We start from the raw sequence: 25,377 nt of genomic DNA on the forward strand, positions 1-25,377 counted from the left end.
CTCAGTGGTTTGGAGGGTTTTACCCATGATGTACTGGGCCAAATCCACTACTTTTTGTAGGATTTTCTGCTCAAATGCATAGGTGTTCCCATGATAGGCCATAATGTAGCCAGTCAATATACTTCTCACTACATACCTATAGAAGTTTGTAGACGTTTTAGGTGTCATGCCAAATCTCTGCAAACTCTTGAGGAAGTAGAGGTGCTGCTGTGCTTTCATTGTAATTGCACTTATGTGCAATTGCAAAAGGGTTATTGAGGCCCAGGTCGCGGAGTAAACTAATTAGTTTTGAGGGGATGATGGTATTAAATGCTGAGCTGTAATCAATAAAGAGCATCCTGATGTATGCATCTCTGCTGTCCAGATGTTCCAGGGTTGTGTGAAGAGCCGACGAGATAGCATCTGCTGTAGACCTGTTACTTCAGAGATGAATTGGAGCAGATCCAAGTCAACACTCAGGAAGGAGCTGATATGCTTCAACACCAGCCTCTCAAAACACTTCATCACTATGGATGGAAGTGCCACTGAGTGGTAGTCATTTCGGCAGGTTACCATGCTTTTCTTGGGCATTGGTATCATTGAAGCCTGCTTGAAGCAGGTGTATAGCACACACTGCTGGAGCGAGAGGTTAAAGATATCCGTGAAAACACCAGCCAGTTGGTCAGCATAGGTCTTCAGTACTCAGTCAGGTACTCCGTCCGGACTAGATGCTTTCCTTAGGTTCACTCCCTTGAAGGCAGCCCGCTTGTCATCTTCAGATACTGAGACCAAAGGATCTTCGGGAGACATGGGCTGTGTGATGGTTCCTCCCTGCAGTGGTGGTCAAAGGGAACAGAGAAGGCATTGAGCTCATCTGTAAGCCAAGCTCTGCTGTTCTCTTATGTTGTAAGGTTTAACTTTGTAGGAGGTTATGGCATTCAGATCCTGCCACAGCTGTTATGCTACCCTCGTTGACTCCAGTCTAGTTCAGAATTCCCACTTCACCTGAGAGATGGCTTTCCGGAGGATCATACCTGCACCTCTTGCAGCAATCTTGATCTCCAGACCTGAATGCCTATGATCTGGTTCTCATTGTTCATCCAGGGCTTCTGATTAAAGAAAATCCTGAATGATTTGGTGGGGACCCACTTATCCACATCTGTTCTAATAAAGCCTGTAATGATCCTGGTGTAGTCATTCAGGTCCTCAGATGAGTTCTTGAACATGGCCATATCACTGACTCAAGGCAATCCTGTAACTGTTCCTCAGCCTCCCAAGACCACTTCTCAGTTGCCTTGATCTCTGGAGCCTTGCTTTTTAGGTTCTGTCTGTATGCAGGTAGTAAGAGTACAGCAAAATGATCTGACTTGCCAAGATGCGGTTTTGGGAAGGAACGAATGGCATCCCTTATTGTAGTGTATCAGTGCTCCAGTGTGTTGGGACATCTGGTGCACCAGGTTACGTGCTGGTGATAATTGGGCAGGGTTTTCTTCAGACAGGCCTGGATAAAGTCACTGACTATAATTTGAAATGTGTTGGAACGGGCAATTTCTTGTTTACAGACAACATTGTGCAGTTTCGCAAGTGCTCACTTATAATCGTCCGCTGGTGGTATGTAAACTGCGGTCAGGATCATGGTTGAGAACTCTCGAGGCAAATAGAATGATCTACATTTGATCATTAGTTCTAACTCAGAGGAATAAGAAGTTAACATAACCCCCAACATCCGTGCACCAACAAGAGTTGACCAAAAAGCACAACCCACTGCCTTTCTCCTTTCCAGAATTTGAGGTTTGATCCATTCTGAAAATCATAAAACCTTCTGGTTGGATAGCTGCATCCAGTGTGTTCACATTCAACCAAGTCTCAAAGCAACTAATAATTGCGTACTGCCTCATCTGCCTCGGATACAGCAGCCTTGCCCTGAGATTGTCAATCTTACTTTCAAGTGACTGCACATTCTCTAACAAGATGGAAAGCAGAGTAGGCTTCATTCCTTTGCGCTGCAGCCTGGATTGAATTCTGCCTCTCCTGCGTTTTCGGCTTTGGCATTGACCCTTAAAGGCGCTGTGCATAACTGCTCTGCATTTAACCGTTGAACGTGAGATCTGAAGATCACTGATGTAATTTCGTAGTCCGCTGTTAAAGAGGAAGTTAACGTGCCGCAGATTGCGGTGAAAGTAGTTCAAAAGGGGTATATTTAAGAGGAAAACTGGTGCAATTTCCTGCAGAGAGTCACTAACGTGTACACCCGCGCCATCTTGAAACGTTTACAGACCATGCAGATATAGATTAAATGGGTGTTCACTATTTTTCTCCCCCAGAGGACATAGGCGTAAGGTGAATAGAAATACTTAAAGGAGAAGTGTGAGGCAAGCTTTCATACAGAAATTATGTGTAAGTGGACTAGTTTACCGGTGTAAGTGGTAGAGGCAGATACAGTTACAACATTAAAAAAACAAATGGCCAGTTTACTCAATAAGAAATGTCTAGAGAGAGATATGGACAAAATTCAGATAAGTGAGACTACTACACCTTGAATAAATTGCCCCACAGGGCCTGGTTCATGTGTATACAGTGCCTATAAAAAGTATTCAACCCCCCCCCCCCCGGAAGTTTTCATGTTTTATTGTGTAACAACATTGAATCACAGTGGATTTAATTTGGCTTTTTTTTTCGCACTGATCAACAGAAAAAGACTATTTCGTGTCAGAGTGAAAACAGATCTCTACAAAGTGATCTAAATTAATTACAAATATGAAACACAAAATATTTGATTGAATAAGTACTAATCCCTTTAATATGACACACCAAATCATCACTGGTGCAGCCAGTTGGTTTTAGAAGTCACATAATTAGTTAAATGGAGATCACTGTGTATAGTCAAGGTGTTTCAATTGATTACACCTGTATCTGGAAGGTCCGACTGCTGGTGAGTCAGTATCCCGGCAAAAACGACACCATGAAGACAAAAGAACACTCTAAGCCACTCCGACACAGTTCAAAAAGGTTATTAGAAAGCACATGTCAGGAGATGGATACAAGAACATTTCTGAGTCACTGAATATCCCTTGGAGTACAGTTAGGTCAATCATGAAGAAATGGAAAGAATATGGCACCGCTGTAAATCTGCTCAGAGCAGGCCGTCCTCAAAAACTGAGTGACCGTGCAACAAGGGGATTCGTGAGGGAAGCCACCAGGAGACCTATGACAACCCTGGAGGAGTTACTATCTTCAGTGGCTGAGTTGGGAGAGAATGCGCCTACGACGACTGTTGCCCGGGTGCTTCACCAGTCACAGTTTTATAAGAGAGTGGCAAGGAGCAAGCCACTGTTGAAAAAAAAATTCACGTGAAATCTCGGCTAGACTGTGCCAGAGGCATGTGGGAGACTCTGAAGTCAGCTGGAAGAAGGTTCTATGGTCTGATGAAAACAAATTTGAGCTTTTTGGCCATAAGACTGAACACTATGTCTGGTGTAAATTGCACATACTGTAATCAAAAACAGACCAACCCTACCGTGAAGCATGGTGGTGGCTGCATCATGCTGTGGGAACGCTTCACTGCAGCAGGACCTGGAAAGCTTGTGAAGGTAGAGGGTAAAATGAATGCAGCAAAATACAAAGAAATCCTGGAGGAAAACCTGTAATGTAGGGATCTATTTATTTTCGAGCAATGACCCCCCCCCCCCCCACCACCACCCTCAGCACTACGTACTGATCTGTTGTCTGCGCATGTGCTGTTGTGTACGCATACGCATTGTTGTCTCTTGCTCTCACTGCAATGTGAATACAGCAGTTAAATCCATCAACTAATTGAAATATAGTTGCACACAGACATAACACAGTCTGCAGGATAACTGTGACTTCAGAGAAGATTTGTTTTCCAGCAAGACAATGACCCCAGGCATAAAGCTTAAGCTATAGAGGAATGGCTTAAAAACAACAAAATCAATGTCCTGGAGTGACCAAATCAGGGTCTGGACTTCAAACCAATTGAAAATTTGTGGCTGGACTTGAAAATAGCTGTTCACTCACAATCCCCATGCATTCTGACAGAGCTTGAGCAGTTTTGTAAAGAAGAATGGGGAAAATTGCAGTGTCCAGATGTGCAAAGTTGATAGAGACCTATCCACACAGACTCAAGGCTATAATTGCTGCCAAAAGTGCATCTACTAAATGTTGACCTGAAGGGGGTGAGTAATTATGCAATCAATTATTTTGTGCTTAATAATTGTAATAAACTGAGACCAATTTGTAGAAATTAGTTTTCACTTTGACATGAAGAATCTTTTCTGTTGATCAATGTCAAAAAAAAACAAATTATATCCACCCTGATTCAATGTTGTAAAACAATAAAACATGAAATTTCCGAGGGGGGTGGTGAATACTTTTTATAGGCACTGTAACTCTGTAAGTGTGAAGTGATACATTTTTGGGAAGTTAAGCCAAGCAAGAACATACAGTGAATGGAAGAACACCCAGTACTGTGTCACAGAGATCTCTGTACATAAGAACTACATAGTTCCCTGATATTGGGACATAGGTATACAGGATGGTGAGGAAGGTGTATGATTTGCTTGCCTTTATTGGCTGCAGTACTGAGTATAAGTGTGAAGGTGTCATGGTAGGGTTGTACAGAGCATTGTTTTAGATAGATAGATAGATAGATAGATACTTTATTCATCCCCATGGGGAAATTCAACATTTTTTCCAATGTCCCATACACTTGTTGTAGCAAAAACTCATTACATACAATACTTAACTCAGTAATAATATGATATGCATCTAAATCACTAACTCAAAAAGCATTAATAATAGCTTTAAAAAAAGTTCTTAAGTCCTGGCAGTTGAATTGTAAAGCCTAATGGCATTGGGGAGTATTGACCTCTTCATCCTGTCTGAGGAGCATTGCATCGACAGTAACCTGTCGCTGAAACTGCTTCTCTGTCTCTGGATGGTGCTATGTAGAGGATGTTCAGGGTTTTCCATAATTGACCGTAGCCTCCTCAACGCCCTTCGCTCAGCTACCGATGTTAAACTCTCCAGTACTTTGCCCACGATAGAGCCCGCCTTCCTTATCAGCTTATTAAGACGTGAGGCGTCCTTCTTCTTAATGCTTCCTCCCCAACACGCCACCACAAAGAAGAGGGCGCTCTCAACAACTGACCTATAGAACATCTTCAGCATCTCACTGCAGACATTGAATGACGCCAACCTTCTAAGGAAGTACAGTCGACTCTGTGCCTTCCTGCACAAGGCATCTGTGTTGGCAGTCCAGTCTAGCTTCTCGTCCAACTGTACTCCCAGATACTTGTAGGTCTTAACCTGCTCCACACATTCTCCATTAATGATCACTGGCTCCATATGAGGCCTAGATCTCCTAAAGTCCACCACCATCTCCTTGGTCTTGGTGACATTGAGACGCAGGTAGTTTGAGTTGCACCATATCACAAAGTCCTGTATCAGTTTCCTATACTCCTCCTCCTGTCCATTCCTGACACACCCCACTATGGCCGTGTCATCAGCGAACTTCTGCACATGGCAGGACTCCGAGTTATATTGGAAGTCAGATGTGTACAAGGTTTGGCCACTCTTATACTAGGTGCCATTCTTATCACCACACTGGGAAGGATGTGTTTAAGCTAAAATGGCTGCAGAAAAGATTCTCAAGTATGTTACCTGGATTGAAGTGCTTGAGTTATCAGGCCTGATCTGCTTTCTCTTGGAAAAAAGGGGGCTAAAGAGTTGCACGATAGAGGTATATAAAATTATGAGAGGCATAGATTGGGTAGATACCCAGTTCTCATGGTGGAGGGCATTGGGTTAAGGTGAGATGCAGGAGGTTCAAAGGAGATCTGAGGGGTTAGTGTTTCACACAGAGTAGTTGGTATCTGGATTCAGCTGCCAGAGAAGGTGGTGAAAGCAAGAACAGGAACAACATTCAAGAGATATTTCATCATTAAAGAGGTTTGACCTAGCAGGGCACAGAGGGATGTGGAATTAATGTAGACATGGGACTAAATGGATCGGCTTGGCACAGACGCAGTGGCCCAAATGGTTTGTTCTGATCCTGTATGGCTTCATGCTCTATAAATAAAAAAAATATTTCCCCAGTGTAAAAGGAAATGATAATTCATTTTTATTATTTGACCTTCCTACCAGTTACTAAGAAAAACATTTTCACTTTGAGAGTTTAATCCAAAATCAAGAGAAGGCTTTTCTAAACCCAGGAGGATATAATCTTTAAACACAGTATAAGGTTGTACGTACAGATTTCTGTAAAATAAGTGAGGCATTGCAAATAGTAATACTGAAAAGAAAGGAGACAGTTCACTACGTTAGAAAGCTTCTGATAATTGATGTGTTGAAAACAGGCTAACAGAAAATATAATAAATCCTGACATTTATGCGTGATGTTTTAGGAATTAATAGAACTTCATAATTTGAGAAGACTCGGGGAAATGCTTGTGCATAGTTTGGTGCAATTGTTATTTGGATCCATGTGCAGCCCCTCCCATGTCCTCATTTTGAAATGTTCATGAGTTAGACACAACAAGATCTCAAACTGTGCTTAGCTTGCTTATCGCCACAATTACAAGCCTCTGGTATTATAGCCTAGCCCCATTCAACCAGATTGGCCTTTGGTTGATGGTTTTGGTCTGAAACGTCGACTGTACTTTTTTCATAAATGCTGCCTGGCCTACTGAGTTTCTCCAGCGTTTTGTGTGTTGCTTGGATTTCCAGCATCTGCACATTTTTCTTGTTTGTTATTTGGCTGTAGGCTGCCTGGCCTGTTCCTTATCTCTAGCATTTTCTGTTTATATTTCTGATTGACAGCATGCACAATTGATACTGCCCAATGTAGCAGCATGAAATGTCCGTTGACTGTATTGCCCTACTGAGAACATGTTGTCCAAGAGAGAAAAATAGCCTCATTGTTGAATGATTGCTCCAGAATTGTCACTGGCAACTGTCAACAGCTTGTACAGTATATTCTCACTGGTGGTGGCATCCGTCGGTCTCGAGAGACCATGGATTTACGCCTGGAGTTTCCAGGGCGCAGGCCTGGGCAGGGTTGTATGGGAGACCGGCAGTTGCCCAAGCTGCAGGCCTTCCCCTCTCCACGCCACCGATGTTGTCCAAGGGAAGGGCACTAGGACCCATGCAGCTTGGCACCAGTGGCGTCGCAGAGCAATGTGTTGTTAAGTGCCTTGCTCAAGGACACAGACACACTGCCTCAGCTGAGGCTCGAACCAGTGACCTTCAGGTTACTAGTCTGATGCCTTGCCCACTAGGCCACATGCCAATATTCTCACTGGAAGAGCACTATCAAACATCCAGAGAGTTGTGACCAACAAAGGAGAATAAGAGGTGTTTAGGTGCTTCTCAGAGACAAGGCAAGCATCCGCATTATTGTCTTCAGGATGGAGGCAGTTAAGGGTTTTCCAAAAGCCCTAAACTGCTTCCATACCAAAGACAATTTCTCCTCTATCCTCACTGAACCTACCACACTCACAGATGGAAAAATCTGAAAAAACTGGTTAATATTGCCAAGTCCATCACAGGCAAAGCCCTCCCCATCACTGAGCACATCTATAAGGAGCACGGCCGGAAGAAAGCAGTGTCAATCATGAAGGACCTTCAGCATCCTGGCCTTACTCTTGTTCCGACCACCTGGCAGGAGGTACAGGAGCCTTGTGTCCTACTCCACCAGCTTCAGGAACAGTTGTTACCCTCAACCTGTCTAGGTTCTTGAACCAGTGTGGATAACTTCACTCACCTCAATACTGACGCCACAACCTGTACACCCACTTTCAAGTACTACCCCTGATTTTCACAGTATTATTTATTTACTTATTTATTATTGGCATGATTTGTCCTCTTTTTGCATAATGGATGTTGTCAGTCTTTGTCGTGTACAGTTTTCCAGGAAATCTATTTCTTTATAGTGGCCACCCATTTTAGTTCTACTTCCCATTCCAACATGTCAGTCTATGGTCTCCTCTACTGCCGCAATGAGGCCAAACTCAGGCTGGAGGAGCGACACCTTGTATTCCATTTGGGTAGTCTCCAACCTGATGTCATGAACTCCACCCCTCTCTTACACCATTCCCCATTCCCATTTCCCTCTCTTACTTTATCTCCTTACCTGCCTATCACACCCCTCTACTACTCCTCCCCATTTTCTTTCTTCCATGTCCTTCTGTCCTCTCCCATCTGATTCTCCCCTTCTCCAGCCCTTTATCTCTTTCACCAATTGACTTCCCAGCTCTTTACTTCACCCCTCCCCCTCTCCCTGTTTTACCTATCACCTTGAATGTTTTTCCTCCCCTACCCACACTTTATTATTCTGACTTCTCACCTTTTTCCTCACCTGTCCTGATGAAGGGTCTCAGCTCGAAACGTCGACTGTTTACTCTTTTCCACAGATACTACCTGGCCTGCTGAGTTCCTCCAGCATTTTGAGTGTGTTGTTTGGATTTCCAGCATCTGCAGATTTTCTCTTGTTTCTTTTCTTTATTTTTCTGTAGGTGCCTGCAAGAAATTGAATCTCAAGGTATTATTTGGAGACATATACATACTTTTATAATAAATTTGATCAGAATAATAGTAATAATTGTTATTATTGAGGATGGTCACAGTGATAATGTTGGCTACTGTGTTGTCATGTGGAAGCTCAGTTAATGGGAAAAGTTTCAATGACTTTGCCAATCACATATTAATGAAAGAAACCTGCTGCCTACACCATTAATCTGAAATAAAAACAGACCTTGTCAGAACTGCTGGAAAAGGCATGCAGCATCTGTGAAGTGAGATACTGTGTAGCAGCATCCGATTTCCTTTGTGAACAGACTAATTACCAATACAGAAAACTGTGTTAAATTTTAGTTGTTCAAAGAGTGTGCAGTATTTTTGTCTTTTTCACAGAAGGGTAAAATCAGCAGAAAATTTGGAGATGAATCCCTTTTCAGTCATTATAAGAGAAGGTGGTAACCTTACAAGTCGATGAAAATGAAAATGCTTTGATCAATAAAAGAGCTTTGATCAATAAAAACATAGAAAGAATGGACCAACCCTAGCTGAACATTCAGAGAAACCACACAAAACCCTTGTCAGTTATTACGAAATTGGAAAAGCTGTCTGTGGGGCAATAATATGTTAGGAAGGCACAGTGTTATCAATATCCATCCATAAAATGAAGACAGGTTAAGATATCATGTGTGCAAGCCTTTCAACAGAATTAGTAAGCAAAAAGCAAATGCATTTGAAGGAAACAACAAAAGAAAGAGGAAGGGGAGAGGAGTTAATACTCAAACGTTTTCTCTGGAAAAAACACGAATAAGTAAAAACTGATAAGATATCCATTTCAACAAAGTTGTAAAGAAAGGCGTTATATCCAACAATCCAGCTCGGTTGCTTCCTCTTGATGTCACCCACAGCATGTCCATCCACATAACAGGATTCTGAGGCCTGAGGCTTTCCAGATTGTATTTCAAATTAGGACGCTGTTCCAGATAGACTTGTTTAGAGGACAATTTGAATCGCAAAATTGGATATCAAAGTGTGAATGAATAGGAGAGGATGATGAAATTTGACTCGCAGGAATTCAACTGCAGATATAATGGAAATATTTTTCAAAGTGATCATTATTGCGTCAGCAATTATTCTGTTTTGCATTGAGGGAAACATTAAACATCAACGTGGGATTAGTGATTGAGTGGATTATATATTATTATTGTAGGGGACTATTTAATGACATTGAATCCCTAAGGGAAAATTGTTCCAGGAAACAAAATAAAGGAGCAGATCTGACTTGCAGAGAGTTGAAACTTCAGCTGGTTGAAAGTGATCTGCAATTGCAAATTGAATCACCTTCATGCAGGAGACAGTGCCTGTTGGTGCTTTGCACATGTGATGATAATCTTAAACAAGTCAGACAAGTGTTTCTGGACTTGCTGGCAGAAATTGACGGCTTGTGTCCTTCTGCCTCCACTGCACTCCTTTTTTCCTATCTCCTCCTCAATTTTGTCTTTTCCCTCCACTTCTCCCTCATTCATTTTCAGGATATCCAGTTTTCCTCAGCTCGATGTGTCCAGAGTGATTAAAAACAGAGACCTGTTTCATAGTATTGACCTGCTTCCTTGAGGGGAAACTGAAAATGGGTCAGCAGCTGTAACTTCAGGCAGCAGATGCTATCTCCGAATGTACCAGTTAGCATTCTTAATCTCCCATCTCAGTAACTTCTTTCATATCAATGACAGGGCAATTTGTATTCATATAACCTTCCTCAAAGTGGGATTTCAAATGATTGGAAATGGAATATTCCAGGATGCCTAATTTTTAGAAGAGCTCAGCAAAATAGAAAAAGGGAATGGGTGGCCCTGATATTGAAGGAATGGATAAAGCCAGGATAGAGGAAGTAACATTACTCTGAAAATCCAGGTACAGAATCAGTTTGGAGGAAACTAAGAAACAGCAATGGACAGGAAATATCACTGGGGGTTCTTTATAGGTTCCTAACAGTAGCAGTCATGTAAGACATGATATAAATCAAGAAATTAGAGTCACATTTAACAGGAGTAATATAATCATCATGGGGACCTTAATGTGCATATGAACTAGCAACCCGATTATGAGCACTAGAATCTCATTTGACGGTTTTAAATAATAATCATGGGAAACGAGATGACTGATTTATCCAATCAGAACACAACAATCCATTTTTAGGTTAGAAAACCAGATAAGCAGCAAAGATGGAGGGGCAGGTAGTGTTGAGGAAACAGATTGTCTACAGAAGGCCTTAGACAGATTGGGAGAATGGCCAAAGAAGTGGCAGGTAGAATACAGTGTAGGGAAATAAATCATAAGAACCTCAAAGCCCTCTAACCCTCCTCACATGTACAAACAGCAGCAAGAGCATCAACCCTCCCCTTCAACCTAGTCTTGCGGAAAGCATCAGCATTCCCACCACCCACCATGCAAGGAACAGCGAAGACCCCAAAGATAGACCATGGTCTACAGTACATCAAAAACTAACAGTTCACGCCAACATTTCAACATTCCTCAGGTTCTGTCTCTCACTAACAAGGGAAAGGCAGAAATCACTCCTTCCACAGCGAGAGGGGAGACAGTCAATCTGAAGCAATGCTTTTGAAATCCCGCTGGATTCCTTGGCTGCATAAGTCTAGGGAAGGCACACACCTGTCCAGCCAAACCCGTGAGGTTGAGTCAGCTCTCCTACCCCAAACCCCGGTTTATGTCGATGCTACCCTGTTGCAACTCAACGCCAAGAAACAACAGACAGCACATTCCAAACAATTAAAGGAATTACATTTATAGAAGCATAGAAAACCTACAGCACAATTCAGGCCCTTCAGCCTACGATGCTGTGCCAAACATGTCCTTACCTTAGAAATTACCTAGGGTTACCCATAGCCCTCTATTTTTCTAAGCTCCATGTACCTATCCAGGAGTCTCTTAAAAGACTCTATCGTATCCGCCTCCACCACCATCGCCGGCAGCCCATTCCACGCACTCACCACTCTCTGCGTAAAAAAAAACTTAACCCCTGACATCTTCTCTGTACTTGCTTCCAAGCACCTTAAAACTATGCTCTCTTGTGCTAGCCATTTCAGCCCTGGGAAAAAGCCTCTGACTATCCACATGATCAATGCCTCTCATCATCTTATACACCTAAATGAATGTATAATTTACAAACCTTAACTTAAGGATTAGTAAAGAAAAATAAAACAAAAAGGGCCCATAATATTTAAACAGCCAAATGTGCACCAGTTGGGGCTCAATTCACCAATCCTCAGTCAATTTCACTGCCGGGCTCCATCAAATCACCATCTCCCCACTGGGTCGTGTCCTATGACCAATTCTCTCCAGCATCTTCTCTCTTCATGTCACACCGAACAAGGACCCAGCTCACATTCCAAAGCATCTGGTATCTCTAACCAGAAAGGCCACTACGCTATCAATGAAACATTTCCCAGGGTGTAATACTTCTATTTTGAGTTCCCCGACATGATCAAGATTATATATATGTATACATAGTTGATGCTATGCTGCATATTATTTCATATGGAAATCTTTAGAGCAAAGATTCCTATTTCACTTTTGTAATGGAGCGCTTAATTTACATTTCTATCGTTCCATACAAATAATCATAACTGTAAGAAACTCTTCCTACCAGTACTTTCAGAATCAGAACCAGACTTGTTATCACTGGCATATCTTGTTAAGTTTGTTGTTTTGTGTCAGAAGTGCAGTGCAAAGACATAAAATTATATCAATTACAAAGGTGAATAAGTATTGCAAAATTGTTCATGGGCTAATGGACCATTCAGAAATCTGATGGCAGAGAGGAAGAAACTGTTCCTAAATTGTTGTGTGTGGGTATTCTGGCTCCTGTACCTTCTTCCTGATGGCAGAAATGAGAAGGCAGCATGTCCTTGATGGCGAGGGACCTTAATGATCAATGCAACATTCTTGATGTACTGCATCTTAGAAAATTCCTCAGTGGAGAGGAGGGTCATGCCTGAGGAGCACTCCCACAAATATTCAACTAAATCAGTCATCAGTGGTCTTTGTTCAGATCTTCTTTCCTTTAATCAAATCAGAAACATCTAGAAGTTATTAAAATATAATTAAAAGATGCCATTATGGAATAAAAGCTTCACTTGTGTTTTGTTTTATTTGGCATTGGCCACCAGTTTCAGTATTTCTTTTGTAATCATGGGAATCTGTTCAAACAGTTCCAGTTCAGAGTCCATTTATTTTCCCACCCTCTCAGAAAATGAAGCTTCAAATCAAACCTAGACATATGTTCTGTTTAAGATGTAGTCCAGTAAGTCAAACGAAGTCAATTGAGAAAGCTGTTAGAAATTTTATGATGAAGCTTTAATTGTTACATCAAGGACACAACTACTTGCCAACAACCACAGGGTCACGATGCCATTGACATCAAGAATTCACCAGTTTATTTTCTGTTTAGTACTTTGCTGAAGTTTATTTATACAAGGCAAACATTTTCTTGTTGCCATTTTTCGCAATACAATTCTGATGAAAAGGATTCAGGGTGCAGTCAATACATTTCAACTTCTTGTTGTAGCTCACAGAACCTGTGATGAATAGAAGATCACATGGGGGGAAAAGACCAACAATCAGATTCGATGAAATATTCCTTTGAATTGGCTTCTACTGTCTTGGGAAAGGAGCACTCATGATATTAATTTACATTCTATTTTTTTCAGAAACATTATACCACAAAAGTTATTTTCAAAAATAGAAATCATGTTTTAGCATTTTCTGGATTGCTTTGCATTTTAAAACTTTAACAATTGATGTTTCAACAGCAAATAAATTCTCAGCTTGCTAATAAACTGTTTCCATGTCTTTATATAGTATGCAAGATGAATGTCCACAGACGCTGTGAGTCCAATGTAGCACCAAACTGTGGAGTCGATGCTAGAGGGATAGCAAAGGTGCTAGCAGATCTCGGTGTCACTCCAGATAAGATTACAAACAGTGGGCAAAGGAAAAAAAAGGTAAAGCATTAATTCTGATAATTAGCCTCACAATATTTCATCAGCCGTGATGGAATGGCAGAGCAGTCTTGATGGGCTGTATAGCCTAATTCTGCTCCTATGACTTTTGTCGAATATAATACTCAAAAGCAATCTAAGACCATAGATAATAAGACAGGAGCAGAATTAGGTCGCTTGGCCCATCAAGTCTTCTCTACTGTTACATCACATCTGATTTATTATCCTTTTCAATCGCATTACCCTGCCTTCTCAACATAACTTGTGATGCCGTGATTAATCAAGAACCCATCAATCTCTGCCTTACACATACCCAATGATTTGGCCTCCACAGCAGTCTGTGGCAATGAATTCTACAGATTCAGCAACCTCTGGCTAAAGAAATATTTCTTCATCTGTTTCCTAAATTCAATCCTAAGAACATTTGGAGAGGGATAATACGATTAGGAATAGTCAGCATGGCTTTGTCAAAGGTAGGTTGTGCCTTACAAGCCTGATTGAATTTTTTGAGGATGTGACTAAACATACTGATGAAGGTAGGGCAGTAGATGTAGTGTATATGGATTTCAGCAAGGCATTTGATAAGGAACCCCATGCAAGGCTTATTGAGAACGTAAGGAGGCATGGGATCCAAGGGGACATTGCTTTGTGGATCCAGAGCTGGCTTGCCCACAGAAGGCAAAGAGTGGTTGTAGATGGGTCATATTCTGCATGGAGGTTGGTGACTAGTGGTGTGCCTCAGGGGTCTGTTCTGGGACCCTTACTCTTCGTGATTTTTATAAATGACCTGGATGAAGAAGTGGAAGAATGGGTTGGTAAATATGCTGATGACACAAAGGTTGGGGGTGTTGTGTATAGTGTGGAGGACTGTCAGAGGCTACAGCGGGACATTGATAGGATGCAAAACTGGGCTGAGAAGTGGCAGATGGAGTTCAACCCAGATAAGTGTGAGGTGGTTCATTTTGCTAGGTCAAATATGATGCCAGAATATAGCATTAACGGTAAGACTCTTGGCAGTGTGGAGGATCAGAAGGATCTTGCGGTCCGAATCCACAGGACACTCAAAGCGGCTGCGCAGGTTGACTTTGTGATAAAGAAGACATACGGTGCCTTGGCCTTCATCAATTGCGGGATTGAGTTTAAGAGTCGAGAGGTAATGTTACAGCTTTATAGGACACTGGTCAAACCCCACTTGGAGAACTGTGCTCAGTTCTGGTTGCCTCACTACAGGGAGGACGTGGAAACCATAGAAAGGGTGCAGAGGAGATTTACAAAGACATCACCTGGATTAGGGAGCATGCCTTATGAGAATAAGTTGAGTGAACTCGGCCTTTTCTTCTTCGAGCAATGGAGGATGAGAGGTGACCTGATAGAGGTGTATAAGATAATGAGAGGCATTGATCGTGTGGATAGTCAGAGGCTTTTCCCCAGGACTGAAATGGCTAGCATGATAGGGCATAGTTTTATGGTGCTTGGAGGTAGGTACAGAGGAGATGTCAGGGGTAAGTTTTTTACACAGAGAGTGGTGAGTGCATGGAATGGGTTGCCAGCGGTGGTGGTGGAGGCGGATACGATGGGGTCTTTTAAGAGACTCCTGGATAGGTACATGGAGCTTAGAAAAATAGAGGGCTATGAGTAAGCCTAGGTAGTTCTAAGGTAAGGATATACTTGGCACAGCTTTGTGGGTTGAAGGGCCTGTATTGTGCTGTAGGTTTTCTATGTTCTAAATGGATGTCCCTCTATTCTGACGCTATGCCCTCTGGTTCTAGACTCCCCCACGATAGGAAACATCCTCTCCACATCCTCTCTCTTCAGGCCTTTCAATATTCACTAGTATTCACTGAGAACACCTGTCATCTTCTAAACTTCAACAAGTACAGGCGCAGAGCTATCAAAAGCTCATGCGTTAACCCTTTCATTCTGGGATAATTCTCATGAACCTCCAGTGGAGCCTTTCTAATGTCAGCACATCTTTTCTTAGAGAAGGGGTCCAAACCTGCTCACAATACTCCAAGTGTGGTCTAACCAATGCCTTGTAAAACTTCAGCATTACATCCTTACTTTTGAATTCTAGTCCCCTCAAAGTGAATGCTAACATTACATTTGCCGTCCTTACCACTGACTCACCCTGCAAGTTGACCTTTAGGGAATTTTGCATGAGGACTCCCAAGACCCTTTGCACCTTTGGATTTTTGTATTTTCTCCCTGTTAAGAAAATAGTTCACTCTAAATTCTTTCTACCAAAATGCCTGACCATACACTTCCATACATTGTATTCCATCTGCCAATTATTTGCCTGTTCTCCAAATCTGTCTATGGCAATTCCTTCTGCAGACACCCTGCTTCCTCAACACTACTTGCCCCTCCACCTATCTTTCTATCGTCCACAAACATGGCCATTAATTCCTTCACCCAAATCAATGATATGTAATGTGAACAGAAGCGATCCCACCACCAACTCCTGTGGCACACCACTTGTCCCCAGCAGCCAAAAAGGCTCCCTTTGCCTCCTGCCAATCAGCCAATCTTCAGTCTATGCTAGACTGATGAAAAATACTTAAGTTTGTCTGCCATGTCTTTGTTCCCCCATTACTACCTCTCCAGCATGATTTCCAATGGTCCGATATCCATTTTTGTTTTGTTTTTATTCTTTATATATCTGATCATTGTTTGTGCTCTCTTCTATTTTATAGGGTAGCTTATCTGCAAGTTTCATCCTTTCTCTCTTTATGGCCTTTTTGGTTGCCTTTTATTGGTTTGAAAAGCTTCCCAATCCTCTACCTTCCCACTAATTTTTGCCATTTTATGCCTTGTCTTTTATTTTTATGCCATCTTTGACTGCCCTTGTTTGTACTGGTGGTGTCATCCTCCCTCTAGAATATTTCTTCATTCTGCATACTACTTTTCTGCTGTATTGGAATGCCTCCCAGAAACTCCAGCCATTTCTGTTCTACCATCGTCCCTGCTAGTGTTCCCTTCCAATCAACTTTGGCCAGCTCCTCTCTCATGCTTTTGTAATTCCCTTTACTCTACAATAATACTGATACATCTGACTTTCGTTGCTGCTTCTCAAACTGCAGCGTGAATTCTATCATATTCTGATCACCGTCTCTCAGGGTTCCTTTACATTAAGCTCCCTAATCAAATTTGGGCCATTACATAACACACAATCCAGCATTAACATTCCTCTCATGGACTCAACCACAAACTGCTCTGAATAGCCATCTTGTAGGCATTCTACAAATTCCCTCTCTTAAAATCCTGTACCAACCTGACTTTCCCAATCAACATGCCTATTGCAGTCCCCCATGACTGTTGCAATATTGCCACTTTTACATGCCTTTTCTATCTCCCATAGAAATTTGTACCCCACATCTTTGCTGCTGTTCAGAGGCATGTATATAACTCCCACCAGGGTCTTTTTACCCTTGCAGTTTCTTATCTCTACCAACAAGGGCTCTACATTTTCCAGTCCTATGTCACCTTTTATTAAGGATTTTATTTTATTTTTTTACCAACAGTCACCCCAGCCCCTCTGCCTACCTGATTCTTGAATGTTAAGCTCCCAACTGTGATCTTTCAGCCATGACTTGGCAATGCCAATCTCTAACTGTGCTTCAAGCTAATCCTCCTTGTGCTGTGTACTTGAAGTCCTGTATTCATCGCCCTTTTCGATTTTGATGCCCTGTTACACTTTAACTCATTTCTCTGACTGCAATTTTGTCCTTCCTTGCAGTCTCACTACGCACTGCATCTAATTTATATGACAACTGTCCCATTCTCAACCCTTTCACTCTGGTTTCCATCCATCTAATAAGTTAGCTTAAACCCTCTCCAACAGCTCTAGCAAATTTGACTGCTAGGATGTTGGTTCCCAGTGGGTTCAGGTGTAACCCGTCAATTTTTGTAAAGGTCATACCTTCCCCAGAAGAAATCCCAATTATCCAGAAATCTGAAACCTGCCCCCTGCACCAATTCCTCTGCCACTCATTCGTCTGCCAAATCTTGCTATTCTTGCCCTCAATGGTGCATGGCAGATTACTTCCCTGGAGGCCTGCTTTTCACCTTTCTATCTAACTCCCTATATTCTCTCTTCAGGACCTCCTTCCTTTTCCTAAGTATGTCCTTGGTACCAATATGTACCGCAACTTTTGTCTGTTCACCCTCCCCCTTTAGAATGCTTTGGACTTGATCTAAGACATTCCTGATTTTGCCACTTGTGAGGCAACATACCATTCAGGTGTCGCTTTTGTATCCACAGAGCTTGCTGTCTGCTCCTCTAAATATGAAATCCCTGATCATGGCTGCATTCCCCCTTTTCCACCCCGCTTCCCTTTTGAGCCACAGAGAGACTCAGTGCCAGAGATCAGATCATTCCCGAGAAGCAGATCCAAAGTGGTATACTTATTATTGAGGGGAACGGCTAATGGGATACTCTGCACTGGCCATCTATTCACTTTCCCTCTCCTTATGTTTGCCCAGGTACCTGCCTTCTGCAACTTAGGGGCAATTCTGTCTCTGGAGCTCCTATCAGTCACCTCCTCATTTTCCCGAATGAGCTAATGGTCATCCAGCTGCAGCTCCAGTTCCTTAGCTAGTCTCTTTAAGGAGCTGCAGCTCGGTACACTTGGTGCAAATGTTATCAGGGAGACTGGAGATCTTCTAAAGTTTCCACATCTCACACAAGGAATGGAACACTAACTCATTCTCAGCACACTAACAATGTACTAACAAGAAAAAAAACTTACTAGAAACTTATTTTGAATATCCGCCTGTGCCTGCCCCACCCTATTTTCACCTAGACCTATTGAACCAAAGTCTGACCACTTTATTACTGTCCATTCCCACAATGGCTGCTCGGCTTATACCTCATTTATTTTTATTAGCCTCTGCTGAGTGCTTAACAGATCGTTATGCATGCAGCCCACTGAAAAGTCCTGAGCTGCGTCACCAATGAATGACCTCTCGTGCTGATTGCAGACCAGCAAACAGTCCCATAAGTACCCGAGATCTTTTTAAACTTTGTGCTGTGTCACCAATGAATGGCCTTTCTTGTGCTGATTGTAGCCCACCGAGACCAGTGATACAGCTTCAATTTCAAGACAGCTATCTGCACAATTGTTCATTGAAATGAATGAATGTGAAGATATTTATTCTGCCTTCAATGCTTTTTGAATTTCAACCTGATCGATTAAAGTGTAATTGTTAAAAGTATGGTAAAGTGCAAAAACAAATCTATACGGGCCATTAAAGCTTCAGACTTGGTTCTTGATCTCTGCTAGCTTATTTAAATTCATGTGGAGTGATAATACTATTGTTCTGGTGGTCCTCATTAGCTGGGAGTGAGGAGGAAGAAAGATAATACAAGGTTCTGACTTAGGATCTTGCCTGCTAGTAAGATACAAGTGCACTGGCTGTACCATAGAGAAGTCAGCATGTTCCAGATGGGGGAGGAGAAAGCAAAGAATAAAAAAAAGGCCTAAAAAAATTTCTGTTTAGTATTCTTCCTTTGAAATATAAATGATTTTTAAGCATTGCACAGGAAATTCATTCATTTCTAAGCTTGGTTAAATGTAAAGACTGGATAGTTCTTATCATTATTGATTTTATTTCATGTAGATCGTCAAAAGCTCTGTTGATAGTCTCCATCGACATTGCAGTTTTTTGGGGGGGAAAGGTTATTTTTAATTCATAAATCTGAAACTGTTTTAAACCAGTTGTAAAACAGAGTGAATATACATTAAAAAATCTAAATTTACATAAAAATTGAAACCAGCAGAAATACTTTAAAGGTCAGAGTATCATTCATCACAGCATAATGACTGATTTGGCTGTTCTATTAAGTTTTATCATGTTAGGAATTTAATTCAACCCAGTGTATTAATTACTCACGAACCTCATTGGGATTATAGATGTGTATGAAATAATGAGGGGCAGAGATGGGGAGAATCCACACAGTCTTTTATCCCCAAGGTTGGGAATCCAGCGGACATGGGTTTAAAGTGAGAGGGAGAGATTTAATAGGAACCTGAAGGGCAACTTTTTCACTCAGACTGTCATTTATGAAATGAGCTGCCAGAGGAAGTGATTGAGGCAAGTACATTAAAAACATGTAAAAGGCACTTGGGCAGATAAAGGGAAGGAAAAGTTTAGAGGAATATGGGCCAAACACAGTCCATGGGACTAGCTTAGATAAGCATCTTGATCGCCATGGACTGGTTGGGTCAAAGGGTATATTTCCATGCTCCATGAATGTAAGAGTGTTCTCAACCTATCCATATCTGTCATTCCTGTCCTGTTTTGGTACTTAATCTAAATGTTTATTAGGTCATAATTCTAAAATTTCTCAAGATGGGAATATTTTTATTAATTTTGTGAGAAGTAATAAAATAATAACTATTTATTCCTTTCACTTATCATTTTTCCTCTTTCCACAATGGCACAGAACCTGCTCTATATCAATGAATTAACTTTGGAATGAATGTTGGCAGACATCCATTCTCATCTCAGTGTTCATAATGTTACACTGTACCGTGTCACTGTGTGTCTTTTGTCAGCAGTAATCTGCCCCAGGACAGTCAGCTGTTTTATTAACTTTTTGGTGAGTACTGCCATAGAAAAGTTGAGGCAGTACCAGTGAGGACATTGTAAATAAAGATTAGATTATTATGGCATTCATTTTTATCTTCCAGTACACAAGGAGTTAACTAACTTGTTGTCTCGTATGATCGCTATTTTCCCATGGCCTTGAGGCAGAGTGTATTTCGGAGCTCCCTAATCCATTCAGCTCTGCTCCTTGTCCTGTTTTTGTTGGTCTATTTCTGCCAATCTTATAACCTTTGGAATGAAGATCAACTATTTTTTTTACCTTCACTTAAGCAGATGAAGACAAAAATCTAAGCAACGTTTTAAGTACTAAAACTTATTATTAACTATTTAAAAAACCTGATTATTATGTAACCTATCATAAAGAATGGAGATGATAAACAGTAGGAAATTATAAATGTTACCATGGAGAAATTGTTAAATTTCATTGCATATTAGAGTTTTGCACATGCCCACTGATAAATAGACCAGCTCATGTCTTCTGCTGTGTCTCTGCAGCTGAAAACTGTGTGTTCTAATTTTAAAGTTATAAAACATTCCAAAGCAAGTATCTGAAATAATTTGGTATTTTATGCCTTCTTTGCAAATGTTGAGTTCGACCCCTTCCTTCCCTGTACTGTCTCTTGCTGTGCAACCTTTGACTTCAACGAATATTGTTATTCTCAGTTATTCAAAATACCAATTTTGATTATTTCTCAGCGCATGGTAATCTGGTCATTAATTTTTTGCAGTATTTTTATATTATTCATCTTTAACCACCATCTGTATTGTTAAGTGCTCATCTACTATTACATTGCGTGCAGGGAGATGTCATTGTAAATCAACTGGAGGTTTGGGAAATTACAAGGCAGAAACATAAATACTCAAGCAGACTTGATGTACGTGAGAAAATTCCTTCATTCACTCTTTTCTGCATACACTGTGGATGTAGAATCCAAACAATTTCAAAATGTTCTTTTTCAATTTGCAATTTCTTTTGTCCTTGCCTGTCACCCTCCCACTTGCCTAGAACAGCTCACAGTACTCTGCAAGTGTGGTCTAACCAGTCCTTTGGAAAGCTGCAGCAGAATTTTTGTATATAAAGGCCAGCATTCCATACAACATTTTTGACTATTTTGTAAACAATGGTCAACTCTCTCCAGTTTTGAACTTAACATTTTGAACAGTTCGGTATAATTGAATATGAAACAAATATGCCATGATATATAAAATAATTCAGAAATCATTTTCAAGTGAATCTAGTGTACATTAAATGATTTTTCTATTTATTATGTGCTCTTAAATTCTGATACAGTATAATCAGAATGATTATACTGGCATCATTGATATATCTACACACTTCCTTTTCATTTAGTTTAACACAGGTCCTGATCCACAGCAAACAGTTCCAGGAGCATCACCATCTGATGAAGATAGATCAAAATCAGCCCCAACATCACCTTCTGATCAGGGTAAGTTCAACTAATTATTTTTCTTTTAGCATTTATGATTCTGAGTTCTGTCACTCCCTATTTTGTATTTGATCAAAGAACCAAAGGTAAAAGACTCACATATTGGCAAATAATATCTTAGTCCAGTGGCATGGGACCACGGTTCAAAATATATAAACACAATTGCTCACTTGATGTTGTAAGATGGATCTTCATATGGAGATACATTTTTAGTTGCTCACTATTTAGAGCAAAATATTAGGAATTTTTTTCTGGTATTGACCTGAAATTAAACAAACTGTTTCAGCTGAATGATAGGCAGGCAGTTCAATTATTTCTCAATGGCAAGCAAAGATTTACAGAAAATTCAGAGAAGGAAATATGCCTTTTATCCATTATTGGGCTTGGGTGCATTTAGCATTTTTGAATTGGCTGCTCTTGGTTGGTAATTTATACTTCCTAAAATACCAAGAAGTTGGCTCATCCCCATCTTCTTATGCAGAGTCAAGGATGCTGGACTTGTCAGTGATATTCAAAGTAAGTTTTATTATCAAAGTACATATGTCACCATATACAATCCGAGATACATCTTCTTGTGGGCATTCTCATCAAATCTATAGAATACTAACTATTACAGGATCAATAAAAGATCAACCAGAATGCAGAAAACAAGCAACAGTGCAAATGCAAATATAAATAAATAGCAATAAACAGCGAGCATGAGATAATGAGTTAAAGAGACCTTGAAAGTGAGATCATTGGTTGTGGGAACATTTCAATTATAGGGCAAGTGAAGTTGAGTATAGTTATATCCACTGGTTCAAGAGCCTGATGCGTGGGGGGCAGTAACTGTTCTTGAACCTGATAGCAGGAGTTCTGAGGCTCTTGTACCTTCTACTTGTTTCAACAATGAGAAGAGAGCATGACCTGGGTGGTGGGGATCTCTGATGATGGATGTTGCTTTCCTTCAATGGTGTTTCATGTAGATGTACTAAATGATTAGGGAGGACTTTACCAGTGTTTACTGGGCCTAATCCACTACATTTTGTAGGTTTTTCCATTTAAGTGCATTGGAGTTTTCAGAATAGTTGTGTTGCCAGTCAATATGCTCTCCACTACTTATCTATAGAAGTTGGTCAAAGTTTTAAATGTAATGCCAAATCTCTGCAAACTCCTGAAGAAGTAGAGGCGGTGCTGTGTTTTCTTCGTAATTGCACTTGCAGACTGGGTCCGGGCGCCATAGTGACTGGAAATGCTGCATCTCAGTAAATAAATAAATTATTCTCACTGTCCATGCTGAAAATTCTGTTTTTTGATGCATCACTGCCAAGACCGTTCGTGTTTGTGCTCGAAAGGTGATGATTATTTTTTTTTCTGTAATTACATCAATTTTGTAGTGAAGGAATTGGGGTAGTTCTATTACAGGGAATTCCTGCACTTTAGCCAGTCAATTATGAAGAAAAAAGAACTGGTCAATACCACTTCTGTGAAAAATTGGTGGTGAAGCCGACAACTGCATCAGTTCATGAAAATGACCTAGCTGTGGCAATCAACTTCACAAAAACTGGGGCACATTAAACCAGAGATGAAAGGTACAGAGCCCAATTAGAAAAGAATATTAGAAAGCTAAGGAGAAATTTGTGGCTGGGATTTAAAATTATCAGCCCTTTAAAGGAAGGAGGGAACAACTGTTTCCACTGAAGATAGCAGCTAATATACTTTTAGATTGAGAAGAAAGCAAGTCATTTATTAAACTTTTTCTCAAGATTGTCTGTTGATTCTGATTTTGTAATAGATTCAAAGATAGATGTGAGTGTCATTAAGAATTATTGAAATGGCATGGGAAAATCAGAGGGATGCATTCAACAGAGGGGTGTGTTGGAGAGACCTTATCTGCCAAAGAGGCTTCTTTTGTATTGAGATGTTCTCTTCTTCCAAGTATGTTGCCACCATTTATGCAACTTCTTACAGCATGTTATAGGAGGTGTTGGTAAGAGTATAAGACCAGGTTCCTTTCATGCATCATTTCAGAAATGCTTCGTTGACTGTGCAAACTTTGACCTTATAAAGCTACTATATATGTCCTAAGATGAAGGATGCAAATATTTCTATTAAGTAACAAAAGACATTAAGCCTATAATAAAGTTATCAATCTTCCCACAGAACTAAAAGAACTTGAAAACAACATCAGGAAAGCTCTTTCGTTTGACAATAGAGGGGATGAACACAAAGGAGCAGAAGCAGATAAACAAGTACTGACACCCGGTGAAAATGGGGAAAATGGAGAACTGAGATCATTCCAGACCAGGCATTATAACTTAGAGGACTTCTCCTTCATTAAAGTATTAGGGAAAGGCAGTTTTGGCAAGGTGAGTGTTCCACAGCACAGACATAACACACTGCAAATTCGGTAACCAGTATCCCTTTCAGCACCATATATGTCAGGGAGATATTCAGTAAATAAATGTTTATTTTCTCATTTACTGCATGTTATTGTGATTTCTTTCACACTTGCTTTCTTTGAAGTCCGTAGCAAATCTATTTTCATTTGGTTTGATTGAACCCTCAATCTAAAGTGGAACCCTCACTGTGACGCATTGTGTGCATGTGTTATTCCCAATGGTAGTACATCTGCCATTGTCCAAGACAATGTGAGTTAATAGTTTCAATCACAGGACTATGGTTGGACCACTGCAGTTAACCTCTATGTCCTTTGAATAAAAGATTATCAACAGAATGTCCAGTATTAATTACTGACTCTTGCTGAATATCTTTCAAAGTCTATTCAATGCCATAATGCAGTTTTTAAGATAATGTAAAAAGATTGTAACTCCAACTTGAAATGGAATTATATCTCTATATAATTTAGAGGCACATAAAATCTTTATATACTGTATAAAGTTCGCTGTTCCTGCCTACAAGCTATACTTTACATAGTGTAAGTTTTTTAGTGTGTCGTGGTACTTATTTCTTCTAATAACCATTAATATTGTGAACAAGCAAAGTAATACAAGATCCCTGCAAAATACAAAACTTTATTTTTGAATGTATGTCAGTGGTTAAAAGATCATGCATCAGGTTTGCTCACTGCCATTCTGACTACTTGGCATTACAAAAAGCAATACTTTCAGCATTAATTCTGTCATTATACAATAAAAGTAAGGCCTAAGATTCAGGATGAAATCAGATAAAAATTCTAAAATTATTATAAAGTATTGCATGTGTTTTGTACTTATGATTTAGGGATATATCATGTATTATACTATAAACAATTGGAGTATTGAAGGAAGTAGGAAAAGGCTCAAATTTAAAGTATATCTTGCAGTGACCTTGCCTGAACCCCTCAGTAAAGGGTGAACAAGTTATACTCAATGTTGCAAAGGAGATCACAATGTCTTCATAGGGATGTGGTCAGGTAGTAAAAGGTGACAACCTCTACAAGTTTCATAGACCTGATCGTTCTCCCTCAATATAGGAGGCAGACCAATAATTGTTCTTATTAGTAATTGTTATTTTTTAATCAGTCGTTTGTATTTTTGATTCCATTCTTTACAATATTATGGAATTGTAAAGGCAATTCCAAGGCAACTGATTTGTGCATTTTATAACATACAAACAAAATCAACTTAAGGATGTCTGTAAAAGTGGGCCACAGTCCCTAAAGCAGGCAGCCTCTAGTAGGCTTTACTGTACATCTGCATTCTTTCATTAATCCTGTGCTTTGTCAATCATTCTATTGTTATGAGTGATTTGGGGAAAATTCCTCTTAATACGTTTATGAGAAGTAAGTGTTTGAAAATCCATTCAGATTG

At 40.4% G+C, this 25,377-nt stretch overlaps 1 protein-coding gene across 2 annotated transcripts in view; it reads left to right on the plus strand.

The window, feature by feature from the left end:
- Nucleotides 1-25,377, plus strand: part of prkcea (protein kinase C, epsilon a) — a 602,180-nt gene that overhangs the window by 356,728 nt on the left and 220,075 nt on the right. Inside the window, exons 7-10 of one of the 2 annotated variants that reach the window (XM_073050688.1) lie at nt 13,390-13,532; nt 20,939-21,013; nt 21,490-21,586; nt 23,729-23,934. In XM_073050688.1, coding sequence (XP_072906789.1) covers nt 13,390-13,532; nt 20,939-21,013; nt 21,490-21,586; nt 23,729-23,934 — 521 coding nt within the window. The remainder of the gene's footprint in view (nt 1-13,389; nt 13,533-20,938; nt 21,014-21,489; nt 21,587-23,728; nt 23,935-25,377) is intronic. The other variant, XM_073050689.1, reaches the window with a different exon arrangement.

This window comes from Hemitrygon akajei, chromosome 7, assembly GCF_048418815.1.
Source record: "Hemitrygon akajei chromosome 7, sHemAka1.3, whole genome shotgun sequence".
Classification (NCBI taxonomy): Eukaryota; Metazoa; Chordata; class Chondrichthyes; order Myliobatiformes; family Dasyatidae; genus Hemitrygon; species Hemitrygon akajei.